Source organism: Bacillus rossius, chromosome 3, assembly GCF_032445375.1.
Source record: "Bacillus rossius redtenbacheri isolate Brsri chromosome 3, Brsri_v3, whole genome shotgun sequence".
In the NCBI taxonomy this organism is placed as follows: Eukaryota; Metazoa; Arthropoda; class Insecta; order Phasmatodea; family Bacillidae; genus Bacillus; species Bacillus rossius.
The window spans coordinates 71,235,013-71,253,840 of record NC_086332.1 but is presented as its reverse complement, the minus strand read 5'-3'; the positions used below and the strand labels follow the sequence as shown (position 1 = coordinate 71,253,840).

Genomic DNA, 18,828 nt, shown 5'->3' with positions numbered 1-18,828 from the left:
TACATATGCAAAAATAACAATAGCAATGTGTTTTACAAAGTTACAATTTATTTATTTTAGTTAATTTTTTAAAAGTTAAATTTAGACTACTTACCACAAATCATACGAAATGACGGTAAACTAACCTAGTTTTTCTTACAAATGTTCAATAAGTGCAACTTTAGCTGCATGGCACAAAACCAAACCTGAAGTCCCAAATTCTTCCCACAAGTTGGTTAACAAGTTCGGAGTAATGGAAGCAATGGCCTCATTCAATCCTGTGTCTCCACTCTGGCAAATCCACTAGGCAGCAGCAGCGGAACGTAGATACGATCTTTTATGGAGTTGATGGTATTAAAATTTATAACTGGAAGGACTCTTTTGTGGACATCCTGTATCTATTGGCAACTGCTTTGCAAAGTAATATTTTGCAAAACTTCGTTCTGTGTTGGCGCGTGAGAAAGAGCGTATGGGTGGTTTGCACGGGAGATGCCCTGGTGGGCTGGCGCGCGTGCGTGAGTCGGGCGCGGAAGGGGACCCCTCGAGGAGGGGGGAGGGAGGAGGGACGCGGGCATGGCGGCGGCGAAGACGCCAGTCAGTGCCCCGCGCGTCGCGGCGACATGAAGGTCGAGGCGGCGCTGTGGCTGAGCCTGCTGGCCTGGCGGGCGGCGCGCGCCTGCGATGACCCGGACGCGGCCTGTTTCCGCAAGTGCTGCCCCGCGGGCGAGCGCGCGAGCACCGAGAAGAAGGGCGCGTGCGAGCCGCTGCCGCAGTCGCAGCGCGGGTTCGCCCCGCGCGTGCACCGGCTGCCCGACCTGGCGCCCGTCGACGCCGGGCTGCCGGCCGCCTCCTCCGTCGTGTACGGCGACCCCTGCGAGCACGGCAAGTTCAGCCTGGACCCGGCCGCGTACGACGACGACGCCTTCTTCCTGCTCGCCGACGGCCGGCTGTACGTGCCCGGCCACCTCAACTCCACCTTCAACGTGTCGCAGTTCTGCGTGGAGGCGTCCGCGGACGGCGCCGTGCAGGCCTTCCTGTGCTTCAAGCACGAGTCGTACGGGCCCGACGAGCCCGACGAGAGCCGCGAGCCGCTGTACGTGGTGTACCCGGTGGGCATGCTCATCTCGCTGCCGTTCCTCGCCGTCACGCTGGTCGTGTACGCCGCCGTGCCGCAGCTGCGCAACCTGCACGGCCGCGCGCTCATGAGCTACGTGGTCAGCCTCATAGTGGCGTACACGTGCCTGGTCGGCGTGCAGCTGCTGTCCTCCTCCTTGGCCCAGCTGCTGTGCCTCATGCTAGGTAACCGAGCCCGCTCTTCTCTCCGTGTTCCTACAGCAATACTGTACCTCCGATAGTTAAAGGTATTTGTAAACCGTTCCCTGAAAAGCTTTCCGTCATTATCTGCGCACACAATGCACGTAATAAAACAACATAATTTACAATTATTGTATATTCAATTATCTCTTTTTTTTTCTGTGCTGGGACCCAGGCTTGATTTTGGAAGAGCCGGATGGAAGAAATGTTTTGGGTGGTATGGTATACCTCGCAAATGAATGAGAAGTCCAAAATTATAATATAATTATTAAAAAAAGTCACTTCAAAAACTATTTTAACGCATTTATGACTACATGATAAGATTATAAATATTTGCACACAGCACAGTAGAACTAAAAAAAAAAAATTGGTTGTCTGTAAAGTCGGTTTACGGACGATAGTTTAACGTGACAACGTCATAACAAAACATTGATGAAATCATTGCATACTTTTATGAATAAAATTGAATCATTTTTATTGAACTATAACTATTTTGTATGGAGTGAAATGAAATCTACAATTTAATTGATGAATTTACTTTTATTTGCACTCATTAATTCAAATATGTTTATTACTTTAACGAAGAGATTATTTTAACTATAACATTTATACATGTTTGCTATTTAAATTCTTCCAATCTGTGTTATTCTGGTAAGGATAGGACGATGATAGGAAAAGTAGGAAACGAATGGGAGTGTTTCAAGGATGATGTGAAGGAAAATGGCTTACCCAACACTTAGATGCAGTCAAAAATAATATATTTGCGCCACGGACTCTGCAGCAATGCTAGGAGGAACGGGTTAGCAAAGAGCAATGAAAATGTTACATTGAAATTCATGAAAACAGAATTACGCCACGGACTCGGTCGCAATGCTAGGAGGTTCAGGTTAGCAAAGAGCAATATAAAATGAGCGTAACGGGACACAGAAAAACGGGATAATGTGCGTAACGGGACACTTTTTCGTGCGTGCAGCCGGCGTTCATCGATTTATTAGACGTTGTCACGTCAAAAATGTACATATTTGTTTTAGTTGCGTCGAAGGCGAAGGCAGGGTTTATTTCACGTTCATGTCTACTGTCAGAACACCAAACATAGCCATCCAGTGCTTCCTGGATGGCCAGGTCAAATAGGGCATAGGCTTCTCTTGCAGATGTCCGCCAGTTACAAGAGAACAATCTATAGCACGGCCATACCTTATTGCAGTCTAATAAACAATCAGATTTTTCTTTTCCGCGAAAAAATACATGGCTTCAACCCAGAAGCCAATCAACTCCCAACAATGGCTGGGAAGTTACAAATTTTTACCCAAGAAAATTGAACATAAATCCAGATTCAGGTGAGGTCTGGTGTAGATTATTGATGTGTAACATGTTAGCTCTCGGTATACGTCATTTGGAAGGAGTAATTTCGCGAATGGAACGGAATTTGATGAACGGAAATGTGTAACCACGGTGCTGCCATCTGTGGCGGATGGCGCGAATCAATGTTCGCAAATCCAAACAAAAACTTTATAATTCAACTGTTTAGTGAATTATAACAAGATGGACAGTATTTAAATAAAAATTCCCTGTAGAAAATCAGGTCCAAAGACTGGGTTTAATATTTTTTTCAAGTCCTTTTCGCTTTGATCGGATCCTTTTTATTATAGGTATAGTTTAAACTTTCTGTCTGCAAATGTGATTATTCGGAAGTCGACGTAGCTACTCCGGCAACGAATTCTAGTGGCGGGTGCGGAATCTACTTGTGATTGGCGTCCAAAAATTTAGTTGAAAACACAATTTGGCCCGGCATTATTTTAAAAAACTACGTTTATTTGGTGTCTGAGTTTCGTATTATAAGTTTACTTGCAACATGATAACACATGTATTCGCTCGTTAACAGAGGTGAGATGTTACACATCTCACGCTCACATTTTTGTTAAGTTATAAAAGTTTTAGTTAGCCGGTTGTGGGGGGGGGGGGGGGGGGGGGAGTTTCCACATTGTACCTCTCTTATAACTGCCACTGGTCTTTCGAAATGAGAGTCCAGCGTCTGAAAACTGCCCGCCTCGCTCTGCATGGTCAGGGAAGTGGATTCATGCGAATTCGATCGTGATTCATGAAGAGAACTTTGAAGACAAAAAGAATAAGGAAACACGTTAACACGATCCATTATATACTGGAGCTGCGTAAAAGGCAGAAAAAACAAAAGTACTTTTTTATTTGATTGTGTATCTATCTAATACTAAAATCCTTCAAATAAAATATTCATTAAATAAAATTTTAATGCACACAACAGCGATGTTTTCAACACAAAAATGTGATTTTGGTACCTTACTATATTTAACAAAGTTAAAATTTCATGAACACGTTCTTCCATTCATAGAATACACAGAAGCAAGTTATTAATAATTTTCATATAATTTTTGTAAGTCAAACACACTGTAATCCTGTTTCACACAGTTAAATTATTAAAAATGGCCAAAGGTCATGGGTCAAGAACTAATTTTTAACTTAATATTAAACCAAACAAACATCAATATCAGTATTTAAAAACTACGAAAAATTCTCGTAAAATACCATGCTTAGGACGAGAATACATTCTGTTACCACTTTTTCCCTTCGGTATGAATAATATATGACTTAATCTTGAATTAGTAACCTAATCTAATAAGCTGAAAAGCATATTATTATCACCCCCCCCCCCCACACACACACACACACACACACACACATACAATCGTTCGGCCACCGGACTGACAGTTCAGAAAATGATTGAACGAAACGTATAAGTTCGTGTCAAGTCTTATGTTTGGTTGCCCACCTGGAATTCCAAATCGAGATACAGCTGGAATATCTGGAAATAGAAATAATTCCGCCATAACATGGAAGAATTAAGAATTCGTTTTAGTTTAATGAAATAAAGATTGTTTTTGCAGTAATGTGTATGTATGGTTATTTATAAAGATGTTGCTCAAGTAAAAAAGTTGCATGGAGATATAGATAAATCCAGTCTCCAAAGTTTGTTCAACTCGTGATGCGTTGAAGAGACATGCGCTGTGGTGGAACCAGTGTGTGAGCTCTGTCAGTCCTTATCTCTGTTGTGATAAGCCGACACATCTGACAAAACACACATCCTCCCGAACGGGAGACATTTTGTTTTGTTTCCGAAGATTTTTTGTATATGCCTAATTTAAAATTATTAATGCGCCATTTTGTCTTAGTTGGAATACAAAATATTAAATTTGTACAAACTTTGAAGTCATAGGAATTTGTCACCTTAACATTTTATACGGTATTCTTCCCAAAACAATTTGTTATATGAAACTTCTTTATTATAGATTTTCGGGTTTCAAACATTTTTTAAAATATTTTAAATTCTACAGATGATTAGGAAACTAGAAGAAGATGTTTGCGTTGCAAGTGATGATGTTAACTAATTTTGTTTGTTTACCAAAACGTCGTGACAAGAAACAAAGTATCCGAAATTAAAGAGTCAATACTAATCAAAACAGCTTACAAATAAACTTATTAAAGCATGATTTTAAAATTAGGCACTGTTTCGTGACCGAGCGTTTTTAGCTATTCTTTGTTTAATGTGTATATAGCTAGCTGGCTCGCTTTTACATTAAAATTTCATATATACCTATATAGAGTTTCATTAGATCTTGACAAAATTGAAAACTGACGTGACAAAACATGTACCTGCCTATACATGTAAAAACGTAGTTGTTTAAAGCATCAGTAGCCACCTACGATTTTCATTAAATTGTTAACCTAATTTGCTATAAACAGAAAATACAGTTTACAATTATTATCAGTTAAAACCTTATGCACATTACTAATATGAGTTTTAAGACAAAAAGTACTTTTTTTTCAGCTCGCTGCTAATTGACGAGCGTGTATACCGTATGTAGTAAGAAGTTAGAGATGTATGTACATTCTTTACCACCTTCCCTCCCCCAGTTAGCAAAGCTAAACATTTTTGGTTGTAATGTAGTTAAACGCTAATTCCTTTAACAACATGTTGTAAAAATCTTTGTTCAGCAATACTGACTTCATATTGGCATTTTAACTAATGTTTCTGGCGTGTTCTTTTCAAGCTATTAAGTAAACATATAGCATTAGCCTCTATAATACAGCTAAGGTTTGTTTAGCTTACCCATTTCTAACCAGAGTGACTTGCAACTTAAGAACAGTCACCCGCTCCATAGAGGTAATAATACCTCCATGTTATACCAAGCAGTTTGTAAGTACGTTAAGTTCATTAGCAGTCACGTTCAGTACTTTTAATGTGTCACATCTTAGCTCTCGATATACGGCATTTTGTGGGAGTAATTTATTGAATGGAACAAAATCAGTCATAAAATTTTAGATCTGTTAACATTTGAATCTTTTCGCAATTGCAGATTTTGGCTATTTTTCGTACTTTTTTTTTCTTTGTCAGTCTTGATTTTTCTACGACGTACAAACATTATGCCTCACCGAGTTGCCTACCACAATTGCACAAAACTTCTAAAAAAACGTAATAAAATGCTATCTGCTATGTTTGAAAATTATTAACTTTAATTTCTTTTTCTTTTTTACCATGCTTTGATTAGCTTCAACCATATGTATAAATGGAATATGCAATATAATCTTTCCGTTCAATTTTTACCCACTTTTCGACGTCCGAAACCTCTGACAATACAATATTTTGATAAGTTAAGATCTTAGAGTTAAGGGGGAGTAAAGGAGTCAGAGGGTGAACAAAACACTAATTTCTACTATATGCGTAATAACCATGCTTTTTGTGTATCCATGGGGTTGGGGCATGGTAGGAATTTTCCCCGGGGCTGACTGTGCCCCTAGTGGGGGTAAAAAGAAACACAAAGTTTCGAAAATTTTAAATATTCATGTTTTTTTCGATTAGGAGTGTTTCCGATCCAATAGATCGGGTTATGGTGGAAAATGTGCCGGGGAGGTGTTAAAGCCATAAAATCTTTAACGCTCCCGTAACCAACCTTGGAGGCTGATTTTAGGAAAACCCCGTGCTCAGTTAATGTGTATGTAATATAAATAATATCCCTGCGTAGTTTCAAGCCTGTAAACATATAGGCTACTTAAAAGACGTTCAAGAGCTTTCATTTTACCTAGAACTCACTCAGTCTCCCTTTAAATTAGTGTTTCAAAACCATAAACTTATGTTATTTAATTTCATGATATTTTTTTAACTAGCAAGCTAAAATTCTTGTCTTAATTTTTATTAATAAATTAATTAATGTCTGCAGTTCTATGTTAGTGCTGTAGAGCTAATGTTCTGTGGCAATCAGTACAGTACGGAATGGATAGTGACAATTTTGTCAAACATGGCGACGAAAGACTGTCAAGACAATTCATTTTTCTTACTCTGTATACTTTATTCCTTATAATAGCAAAACGTAATGGTTTCAAGGCTATGGCTTGACGAACATAAAGAAATGACACTCACAGTTTGTACGCCTGACAATATGCTATTTTTTTTTTAAATTTGTTTCAATAACTCATATAGCCTAAATATTTATAGTTTATTTTGACACTAAAAAGAATAAAATAAAACTATAGTTTAAAAACATAAAAAACTTTTATATTTGAATGAACTAACAATTAAAAAATAAAATTTAAATTTTAGATTTTGTCTAACAGCCAAATAATGCACCACAACTCTGTATAACTAAAAGCGCGGGGTGCTTGATATCATTTGTCTTAAATTTTCTATCACTAATTTTAGGATGTAGTCATTACAAAAATTAATATATGAAATTAGCAATAAAAATATTATGTTTAATAGATTTTCTATCACTATTTCAGGATATAGTCAATACGAAAACGACAATATGAACTGAATAACAATAATGAATTTAAAATTAGTAAAGGGCTGATAGATATCACTAGTCTTAATTTTGCTATCACTAATTATTTTAGTATATAGCCATTAGGAAAAAGGAGAGACCACCCCACGCTTTTTAAAGGGAGACTAATCTAAATGGGTGAGTTCCAGGTAAAATGAAAGCTCTTGACCGTCTTTCAAGTACATGTCTACAGGCTTGAAACTAGGCAGGGATATTATTTATATTACATACACATTAACTGAGCACGGCGTTTTCCTAAAATCAGCCTCCAAAGCGGGTTACGAGAGCGTTAGATTTTAGGGATTTAACACCTCCCTTGGCACATGTTCCACCATAGCCTGACCTATTGGATCGGAAACACCACAAATAAAAAAAAAAATTATAAAATTTTTGAAATGTATGGTTATTAACCCCTCCTCCATCCGAGGGTAAGAAAGTCGTCGAAACCCGGGCTCATTTTCCACCATAACCCGACCTCTGAAACACTCTAAATTGAAAGAATATATATATATATATTTTTTTATTTTAACCCGACCTTTTGGCGGAAACACTCCAAATTGATTAAACATTGATATTTAAATTTTCATAATTTGGGGTCTTTAACCACCCTCCCCCCCCCCTGGGGGCACAATTGACCCCGGGGGAAATTTCAAAAATGGCCTGACCTCATGGAGACACAAAAAGCATGGTTAATTACACATAGCTCGAAATTAATGGATTTTTGACCGTCTGACCCTCCTACCCCCACTTAACTATAAGGTCTTTAAGTTATCAAAATATTGTATTGTCAGAGGTTCTTTATACGTATGCAAAATTTCAACACTTTCGGACTTCGAAAAATGGGTAAAAATTTAATGGAAATATTTTATTTCACAGTCCATGCATTCATGCATACAGGTGAAGATAATAAAAGCTTGGTAATAATACACCCAGCTTCTTATTTACGCTAACATCGCCGCATTAAAACTCTCTCTCTCTCTCTCTCTCTCTCTCTCTCTCTTTCTCTCTGTCTGTCTGCCCTCGCTGGCATTGGTTCGAGCCCAACACTCGTCGCAACGAGCCTGGTGCTCGCAGCCACAAGCCACCAGATACAAGCATCTGCGTGCAACCAACCAAGCGACGGTAAACATCAATTTCTCTGGACTATTTTCTGCGTCATGTGATCGTAAAATATACTTTTTTTCCGTGGCTTTTTATTGATTCTCGGAGTCCTGGTAGTTTGTTTACAATCATGTGCCAGTAAATTTATAACGTGTTTTCCCGAAAGCCAATTGTTTACAAGGTTGCAGTATTAGTTATTACATCCTTTATTTACAACATCTATACAAATAAGCTGTCTTATAGGAAATAAGCTGTCTTATAGGTAATATCGCACTCTAAAAAGCTATCATGTGTTTTTGTGTGAAACTAATCTTTTTTTTTTATTTTTAGGTATGGTATTTTTATTATATACCATTATCTGGAAAGTAGCAAAAAAACTTACAAATTATTTTAAAACAAAAAAATACCCGATATTTTTATGTACGATAAAGTAATACATCAACTAAAGGTATTTAAAAAAATTAAATTACCACTAGAATAAAAATATAATTTACATAAGTTATTACATAAAATAAAAACCTACTTAAAAATTAGAAAAATATATTTTATCAGTTAAAAAAATCTACTCAACAGAGATTTCATTAAAATTTAATCTGTTTTTCAGATAAAATAGTTTCAATTTTTGTAATCAAATATTTTAAACATCACAGTGAAGTTATTTTGCAAAGTAGAAGAAAAGGTAAATTTATTTTCCGTTTATTCCGGGTAGGATAATTATAATTTAACAGATTTTTTTCTTCTATAAAATTATATATATATATATACACACAGGATGTATCAAAATTCATGTTACAACGCTGAGGGTAGAAAGCTCTTATTATTTGCAACCATTTTTGCCAATAAACATGTTGCCCCTGTAGCCCCAGAAAGAGTCAGCGTAGGCAACCCGTTGTAGAGTGTTATGTTGTGGATGTGCGGGCGTTCGAGTAGAGAAATAACATTTTAATCGTGGCACAAATTTTAATTTCACTCTGAAATCAATCACAGCTTCGGCTTTGTTTAACAACATTGAAATTGTTGCATACGTTTTAACAATGTGACAGCCTAAAGCAACGGCTCAAAAACACGCCCACCTTGAGCGACACAGAGGTGGCAACGGCGAATCATGTTTTCACGGATACGCTGGAGCATGTGTGGAGTCGACCTTATGATTTCGAACGCTTCAATGATTCGCTGTGTAAGCTCTTCTACCGTTTCTACTGGCGTAGCGTAGGTAAGCCCTTTTACGTAACCCCACAGAAAGAAATCTAACGGGGTTAGGTCCGGTGACCTTGGCGGTGGTACGGGTACAAGAGTTGCTCATGAAGAACTCGCCAAACAGCCATTTTGTCAGCGTCTATATCTTGAGAATTTTCAAATTACAGGTTTGCCATGCGGCAAACATGTTTCATATAACTTACAAGCACATACGAAAACGTTTTATGTGAAAAATTATGTATCAGAAACGTCAACTGTTTTCAACTGTACAATCATTCGAATGAGCTTCAGACCGCATTCACTTTCAAGGCGTCTGTCGTTTTCACCCAGCGGTCACCCGACCATCGGAGGACGTTTCTGCTGGTGAGTGTATGGCTCTGGTTTCGATCGTCAAAGTTACCGAACTGGCCAGTAACATGTCAGGACGTGAATTGGTTAGTCACCGCCCCCGGGTAGTGAAGGGGGGTGGACCTATCGGGTGGCAGACCCAGCAAACGCGGAAAAATACACAGCGTGGAGTGGTTAATCAGATAGGACCAAGTCGTTTCCGCGGTCCGTTCCACGTAACTTTGCTTAAATTTTACATCTCTTAAAAGTAGAACTGGTCTACGTAACCCTTCTGCCACAGTTGTTCTGTAAACATTTTTTTGAAGTGAAACTTTTTTACAGCTGTCAGAGTAATATTAGACTCACAGGGTAACGTAAGGGAGTAGGTGACGGAGTTATCGTATGTAACGTGTGTAACGAATGATGCTCGATGGCGCGGCGTTAATTTTTTTGACGTGAATACGTCTTTAAAATTGCTTCCATAGTGAGAGGCAATTAAAAAAACGAATGATAACAAAATCGGGGTATACAGTTTTGTGTTGCAGCTACATATCTATCATCTTCATCCAAAATTTAATTACACCACTGGATAGCTAAAGGATCAAAGAATTCGTTACGCTAAGTGAGGACTGACGCATTACGTGCGGTGGAAGGGGTAAGCGCCGCCATTTAAAGATCATTTTGCTGCGTTGCGAGATTTCCATTTAGTATAACTTTTGACTCGAAGAAGCTACGACGTTCGTTTGAGTTTCAAACGTCAGTTCCCAGTAGTATAGTTTGGCCGGACCGAGATCAGGATGCAGGTTGTGGTGGCGGTGTTTTCCGCCATCTTGGATTGTGTCGTCACGGCGGCCATCTTGGACGAGCGTAACGTGACAATGTGCGTAACGTGACACTTTTTCGTGCGTGCAGCAGGCGTAACGGGACACAGCGTAACGGGACACATCGTAACGGGACATAACGTAACGGGGCAAGTATATCACGGCGGCCATTTTGGATCCGCCATTTTTATGACGTCATTGTGTTCTCGAAAATTCCGGCGATGTGTTTTCCGCCATTTTGAATCATGACGTCACCATTGCAATTTTCGTTACGTCCGTCCTCTTGAAAATCCGCAATTTTTATGTTAGAAAATCGGGAAAATTTTTAAAAATCATTAAAAAAATTATTTAATCGAATAAATAATAAAAATCTTAAAAATCACTGTTGCAGTTATCGTTACGGTCGCCATCTTGGATTATATAAATGTTGCATATTTCGTTACACCCGCCATCTTGGTTGAGTACTATACCATCGTTACACTTTATGTTACGACCACCATATTGGATCCTATTAATGTTGCAATTATCGTTATAGTCGCCATCTTAAAATTTAGACGCCATCTTGAAAATCCGTAATTTTAATGCTAGAGATTCGGGAAAAAATTTAAAAATCATTAAAAAAATTAATAAACCTAATTAAATAATAAAAAAATCCTTAAAACCACCGTTGCACTTTTCGTGACGACCGCCATCTTGAAATCAGCCGCTGGAGATCATCATCTTGTTTTCGTCTGCTAGAGTGTGCTGATACCATGTTAGTATAAGTATCTAGTCACCACACCTTGAACTTTGACCTTGACTTTGACCTTGACCTTGAAATTTGACCTTGACCTTGAAATTTGACCTTGACCTCGAAACTTGACCTTGAACTTTGACCATGACCTTGAAATTTGACCTTGACCTGGAAATTTGACCTTGACTTTGAACTTTGACCTTGACCTTGGAATTTAACCTTGAACTTTGACCTTGACCTTGAAATTTGACCCTGACCTTGAAATTTTGATCTTTACCTTGAAATTTGACCTTAACCTTGAAATTGGACTTTGTCCTTGAAATTTGACTTTGTCCTTGTCGACCATCATGGATCCGACATTTTATGTTCAGTACAGGCTACCAGGAGCTACCACCTGCTGGAGTACGTCATCTTGTGTGTGTACTTGTACTATAGAGTACATTTCCATCTGGATAATTTTATTCTAACCCGCAACAGTGCAGTAATCATTTATTACGGAGGTGCCCCCGCCATCTTGAAATTCGGCCGCCATCTTGAAATCATGTAATAATGTAGCTACAAAAGCGGGAAAATTCCAAAATTCATTAAATAAATCACTCATTAACTTACATATCGATTCGATCCGCTCCAGTCCTTGGTTCGATCCTCGATCGATGCAATAATGTTTAATTTTATGAAAAAAATAATAATTCCAATAAACCATGTTCAACATTCTTAAAGAGACTTTAAATCATCTACTACCATCATCCTATCAGACATCAAGACCACCATATTGGAAATTCGTAATTGTAATGCTAGAGATTCGGGAAAAAGTTCAAAATTCATTAAATAAATTTGTAATCCATATAATGATTGATTGGATCGACTAAGGTCCTTGGTTCGATCCCTGGCCGATACAAAACAACTTTAATATTTTTAAAAAAGTACCACTAAAGTGGCAGGTTTGAGAAAATAAAAAACACCACAAGTTCCTTTAAAAAAACTTTTATTGCAAACATACTACACTACTACAAGTACAAAAAAATACACAGACAAATTACTAAAGCCTTTTGGATTCCTCGATTCAAACAGTCTTCTTATTGTACGGACTAAACCTTTTACATGACTTTAAATGTCTATCCGATCCGGTCACCACCGCAGCCAGAGACGGACTGAAGTTCATATCACTTATATAGTCTCATTAGCCGGTACAACACATGAGTCAAATCAATAACCATGTTCATTATAGGTCTCAGAGCATTTTTTATAATGACGATGTAAGCTATCGAGACGTGAAATTAGTTTATTGCACTTATTGCACTGAATTTTTATTCTTTGAACATTATTAGAACAACCGCTCCTCTCGTGTCGTCGAGCATTGCTGCTGCTTGAGAAAATCTTGTCACAGTAAATGCGCCGATTTTCGTTAGTTGTTGTAGATTCGGCATCCATTGAAGCCTCCATCGAGGGTGAAACGAAGTTCGTCGAGTTTTCCTACACAGCCAGCACTACCGGCATTAAAGTCTCTTCTGCTGATGGTGGAACAGCACATATTTAAGTCTCCACCAGTGTTGTCAAAGGCGTTGCCAACGGGATCTGCTCCAACATCGTCGGCGCTGACGTCATGGTTCCCGTAGTCGATGGTACATCCTCCATCGAGTTCGACGTAAAGTCGGTAAAGATGCCATCGAGGTCTCAAGAACAGCTAATTGACACGACTTATGCACCAGAAGAAACAAACTAGGCGATCCTTACACCGCCGACGTCAGTAACAAACTGAGCGACCTGCTCTCTAGGACTCGCTTATATACATGCACCGGATGGAATAATACGCTAGTCAAATCAAGAACAATTTATTATAATACTAGAGTCAAAACAACCATAAAAATAGGACCATCAACAAAAAGGAAGCACATTCTGGAAGCACCGACAGCGAAAAGGCAGCACATTTGGAAGCACCGACAACGAAAAGGCAGCACATTTGGAAGCACCGACAACGAAAAGGCAGCACATTTGGAAGCACCGACAACGAAAAGGCAGCACATTTGGAAGCACCGACAACGAAAAGGCAGCACATTTGGAAGCACCGACAACGAAAAGGCAGCGCATTTGGAAGCACCGACAGCGAAAAGGCAGCACATTTGGAAGCACCGACAACGAAAAGGCAGCACATTTGGAAGCACCGACAACGAAAAGGCAGCACATTTGGAAGCACCGACAACGAAAAGGCAGCACATTTGGAAGCACCGACAACGAAAAGGCAGCACATTTGGAAGCACCGACAACAAAAAGGCAGCACATTTGGAAACATCGACAACAAAAAGGCAGCACATTTGGAAACATCGACAACGAAAAGGCAGCACATTTGGAAGCACCGACAACGAAAAGGCAGCACATTTGGAAGCACCGACAACGAAAAGGCAGCACATTTGGAAGCACCGACAACGAAAAGGCAGCACATTTGGAAGCACCGACAACGAAAAGGCAGCACATTTGGAAACACCGTAAACGAAAAGGCAGCACATTTGGAAGCACCGACAGCAAAAAGGCAGCACATTTGGAAGCACTGACAGTGAAAAGGCAGCACATTTGGAAGCACCGACAACGAAAAAGGCAGCACATTTGGAAGTACCGACAACGAAAAGGCAGCACATTTGGAAGCACCGACAACGAAAAGGCAGCACTATCATCGAAAAGGTCGCACATTTGTCATTGACTTTAATATTCATTTGCTCCAATATTCATTGCTTCCATCAGTCTATTGATTCTATCAGTCTAGTGACTCCATCAGCCATTGGCTTCCTACAGTCATTGGCTCCAACTCTCTTTTGTCTCATCAACTCTTAATATATTTGGCTTGAATTCTACGAGTCTAAGAGACTATGAGGCCACAAGGCTACGAGTCTTAAAGGATCTAGCTGGTTAGGAGTTATACATGGCTACGAGACTGCATGACTAAAAGACCGCGTTGCTGCGAAACTACATGTCTTTGAAGCTACAAGAATACAAGTCTACTCGGCTCCAACTACTCCAGAAGCATTATGTTATTATATTGCACGACTACTTGGTTACGTAGCTACAATTCTATGAAGTCCCGTGACATCATGACTACGCGACTACGAGCCACGAGGTTACGAGACTACACGACTACGAATCTTCAAGTTTACAAGACTGCAAGGCTTCAGAGCTACGAAGCTTCTAGAACACAAGTTTATGTGACTGCGAGGATACAGGACTTCAAGTCTACACGAGTACTTGACTACGAAACTACAAGTCTACATGGCTCCAATTGTGGCATCTGTCTTCGTCTGAATTTTCTCTTTGGCTCCAACTGCTACAGCAGCATTATGTTATAATAGTACAAGGCTACTTGACTACGAAGCTACAAGTCTACATGGCTCCAAATGCGGCATCTGTCTTCGTCTGAATTTTCTCTTTTGCTCCCACTGCTCCAACAGCATTATGTTATATGATTCCGTGGATACTTTGTTACGTAGCATCAGGTATACGAGGTTCCAATGCATCATGTTTACGAAGCTTCCAGAACACAAGTTTATGTGACTGCGAGGATACAGGACTTCAAGTCTACACGAGTACTTGACTACGAAACTACAAGTCTACATGGCTCCAATTGTGGCATCTGTCTTCGTCTGAATTTTCTCTTTGGCTCCAACTGCTACAGCAGCATTATGTTATAATAGTACAAGGCTACTTGACTACGAAGCTACAAGTCTACATGGCTCCAAATGCGGCATCTGTCTTCGTCTGAATTTTCTCTTTTGCTCCCACTGCTCCAACAGCATTATGTTATATGATTCCGTGGATACTTTGTTACGTAGCTACAGGTATACGAGGTTCCAATGCATCATGTTTACGAAGCTTCCAGAACACAAGGTTACGAGACTCTGAAGCTACAGGACTACGAAGCTTCCAGGACACGAGGCTACATGGCTACGTGACTACATGACTCTAACTGATTACAATAGCACCACTCAGTGGTGAGAGTTAGGTTATCTAATGCAAAGCAAATTGATGCAAGTAGTTCTGGCTGTCATCAACAGATGTAGCCACGTGTTGCTTGCAGGTAAATATTAATTAGTTATTTTATGTGGGATGCGGGATGCTCACTAACGATCGCAAAAGAAGGAGGGATTCGCTAGACACCAAGGAGAAGGAAGTTCGTCTTACATGTTAATGCTTCGCTGATGTCTCATGGCATATTATTTGACTGAGTAATGGTTGTTTAATTCTTTAATTCCACCTGATAAAATTATTGCAAGTGTCAATTGATTAGCAGAAATTCACTAATTAAATGTAACTCTAAATAAAATGACATGACTCATTAAGTAAATATCCTTCATGCAGAAATCGATTTCTCACAAATAATCAGCAGCACTCGGAGAAAATCATTAGATGTCTAGCCAGGAATAACCAGAAGCACTTGGAGAAAACTATCAAATTATTAACAAGAATAATCGGAAGCACACGGAGAAAACCGCCACAAGTTTTCTTTGTTATCATAAAATTACAGGAAAAAAAATTAATAAAAAATTAATAAAATAATCACAAAAAATTCAAAAACTGATTCTGGCTTGGACTAGAACTCTAACTTTGCTCAACAATGAGAAGTTCACAAGCTAGCAGAATCAGTTTTTGAATTTTTTGTGATTATTTTATTAATTTTTTATTAATTTTTTTTCCTGTAATTTTATGATAACAAAGAAAACTTGTGGCGGTTTTCTCCGTGTGCTTCCGATTATTCTTGTTAATAATTTGATAGTTTTCTCCAAGTGCTTCTGGTTATTCCTGGCTAGACATCTAATGATTTTCTCCGAGTGCTGCTGATTATTTGTGAGAAATCGATTTCTGCATGAAGGATATTTACTTAATGAGTCATGTCATTTTATTCAGAGTTACATTTAATTAGTGAATTTCTGCTAATCAATTGACACTTGTAATAATTTGATCAGGTGGAATTAAAGAATTAAACAACCATTACTCAGTCAAATAATATGCCATGAGACATCAGCGAAGCATTAACATGTAAGAAAAACTTCCTTCTCCTTGGTGTCTAGCGAATCCCTCCTTCTTTTGCGATCGTTAGTGAGCATCCCGCATCCCACATAAAATAACTAATTAATATTTACCTGCAAGCAACACGTGGCTACATCTGTTGATGACAGCCAGAACTACTTGCATCAATTTGCTTTGCATTAGATTACCTAACTCTCACCACTGAGTGGTGCTATTGTAATCAGTTAGAGTCATGTAGTTACGTAGCCATGTAGCCTCGTGTCCTGGAAGCTTTTTAGTCCTGTAGCTTCAGAGTCTCGTAACCTTGTGTTCTGGAAGCTTCGTAAACATGATGCATTGGAACCTCGTATACCTGTAGCTACGTAACAAAGTATCCACGGAATCATATAACATAATGCTGTTGGAGCAGTGGGAGCAAAAGAGAAAATTCAGCCGAAGGCAGATGCCTCAATTGGTGCCATGTAGACTTGTAGCTTCGTAGCCAAGTAGCCTTGTACTATTATAACATAATGCTGTTGTAGCAGTTGGAGCCAAAGAGAAAATTCAGACGAAAACAGATGCCGCAATTGGAGCCATGTAGACTTGTAGCTTCGTAGTCAAGTAGCCTTGTACTATTATAACATAATGCTGCTGTAGCAGTTGGAGCCAAAGAGAAAATTCAGACGAAGACAGATGCCACAATTGGAGCCATGTAGACTTGTACTTTCGTAGTCAAGTACTCGTGTAGACTTAAAGTCCTGTATCCTCGCAGTCACATAAACTTGTGTTCTAGAAGCTTCGTAGCTCTGAAGCCTTGCAGTCTTGTAAACTTGAAGATTCGTAGTCGTGTAGTCTCGTAACCTCGTGGCTCGTAGTCGCGTAGTCATGATGTCATGGGACTTCATAGAATTGTAGCTACGTAACCAAGTAGTCGTGCAATATAATAACATAAAGCTTCTGGAGTAGTTGGAGCCGAGTAGACTTGTATTCTTGTAGCTTCAAAGACATGTAGTTTCGCAGCAACGCGGTCTTTTAGTCATGCAGTCTCGTAGCCATGTATAACTCCTAACCAGCTAGATCCTTTAAGACTCGTAGCCTTGTGGCCTCATAGTCTCTTAGACTCGTAGAATTCAAGCCAAATATATTAAGAGTTGATGAGACAAAACAGAGTTGGAGCCAATGACTGTAGGAAGCCAATGGCTGATGGAGTCACTAGACTGATAGAATCAATAGACTGATGGAAGCAATGAATATTGGAGCCAATGAATATTAAAGTCAATGACAAATGTGCGACCTTTTCGATGATAGTGCTGCCTTTTCGTTGTCGGTGCTTCCAAATGTGCTGCCTTTTCGTTGTCGGTACTTCCAAATGTGCTGCCTTTTTCGTTGTCGGTGCTTCCAAATGTGCTGCCTTTTCACTGTCAGTGCTTCCAAATGTGCTGCCTTTTTGCTGTCGGTGCTTCCAAATGTGCTGCCTTTTCGTTGTCGGTGTTTCCAAATGTGCTGCCTTTTCGTTGTCGGTGCTTCCAAATGTGCTGCCTTTTCGTTGTCGGTGCTTCCAAATGTGCTGCCTTTTCGTTGTCGGTGCTTCCAAATGTGCTGCCTTTTCGTTGTCGGTGCTTCCAAATGTGCTGCCTTTTCGTTGTCGGTGCTTCCAAATGTGCTGCCTTTTCGTTGTCGGTGCTTCCAAATGTGCTGCCTTTTCGTTGTCGGTGCTTCCAAATGTGCTGCCTTTTCGTTGTCGGTGCTTCCAAATGTGCTGCCTTTTCGTTGTCGGTGCTTCCAAATGTGCTGTCTTTTCATTGTCGGTGCTTCCAAATGTGCTGCCTTTTCGCTGTCGGTGCTTCCAAATGCGCTGCCTTTTCGTTGTCGGTGCTTCCAAATGTGCTGCCTTTTCGTTGTCGGTGCTTCCAAATGTGCTGCCTTTTCGTTGTCGGTGCTTCCAAATGTGCTGCCTTTTCGTTGTCGGTGCTTCCAAATGTGCTGCCTTTTCGTTGTCGGTGCTTCCAAATGTGCTGCCTTTTCGCTGTCGGTGCTTCCAGAATGTGCTTCCTTTTTGTTGATGGTCCTTCTATTTTTATGGTTGTTTTGTCTCTAGTATTATAATAAATTGTTCTTGATTTGACTAGCGTATTATTCCATCCGGTGCATGTATATAAGCGAGTCCTAGACAGCAGGTTGCTCAGTTTGTTACTGACGTCGGCGGTGTAAGGATTGCCTAGTTTGTTTCTTCTGGTGCATAAGTCGTGTCAATTAGCTGTTCTTGAGACCTCGATGGCATCTTTACCGACTTTAACGTCGAACTCGATGGAGGATGTACCATCGACTACGGGAACCATGACGTCAGCGCCGACGATGTTGGAGCAGATCCCGTTGGCAACGCCTCTGACAACACTGGTGGAGACTTCAATATGTGCTGTTCCACCATCAGCAGAAGAGACTTTAATGCCGGTAGTGCTGGCTGTGTAGGAAAACTCGACGAACTTCTTTTCGCCCTCGATGGAGGCTTCAATGG

The 18,828-nt window shown here is 39.8% G+C and overlaps 1 protein-coding gene across 4 annotated transcripts in view; it reads left to right on the top strand.

The window, feature by feature from the left end:
• Window positions 1-18,828, top strand: part of LOC134530883 (G-protein coupled receptor Mth2-like) — a 224,832-nt gene that overhangs the window by 112,865 nt on the left and 93,139 nt on the right. The window contains exon 1 of one of the 4 annotated variants that reach the window (XM_063366161.1): window positions 581-1,278. The exons of the other annotated variants lie outside the window; for them this stretch is intronic. Coding sequence (XP_063222231.1) covers window positions 600-1,278 — 679 coding nt within the window. The 5' untranslated portion in view covers window positions 581-599. Of the gene's footprint in view, window positions 1-580; window positions 1,279-18,828 lie in introns of those variants that run through there. 4 annotated transcript variants of the gene reach the window in all.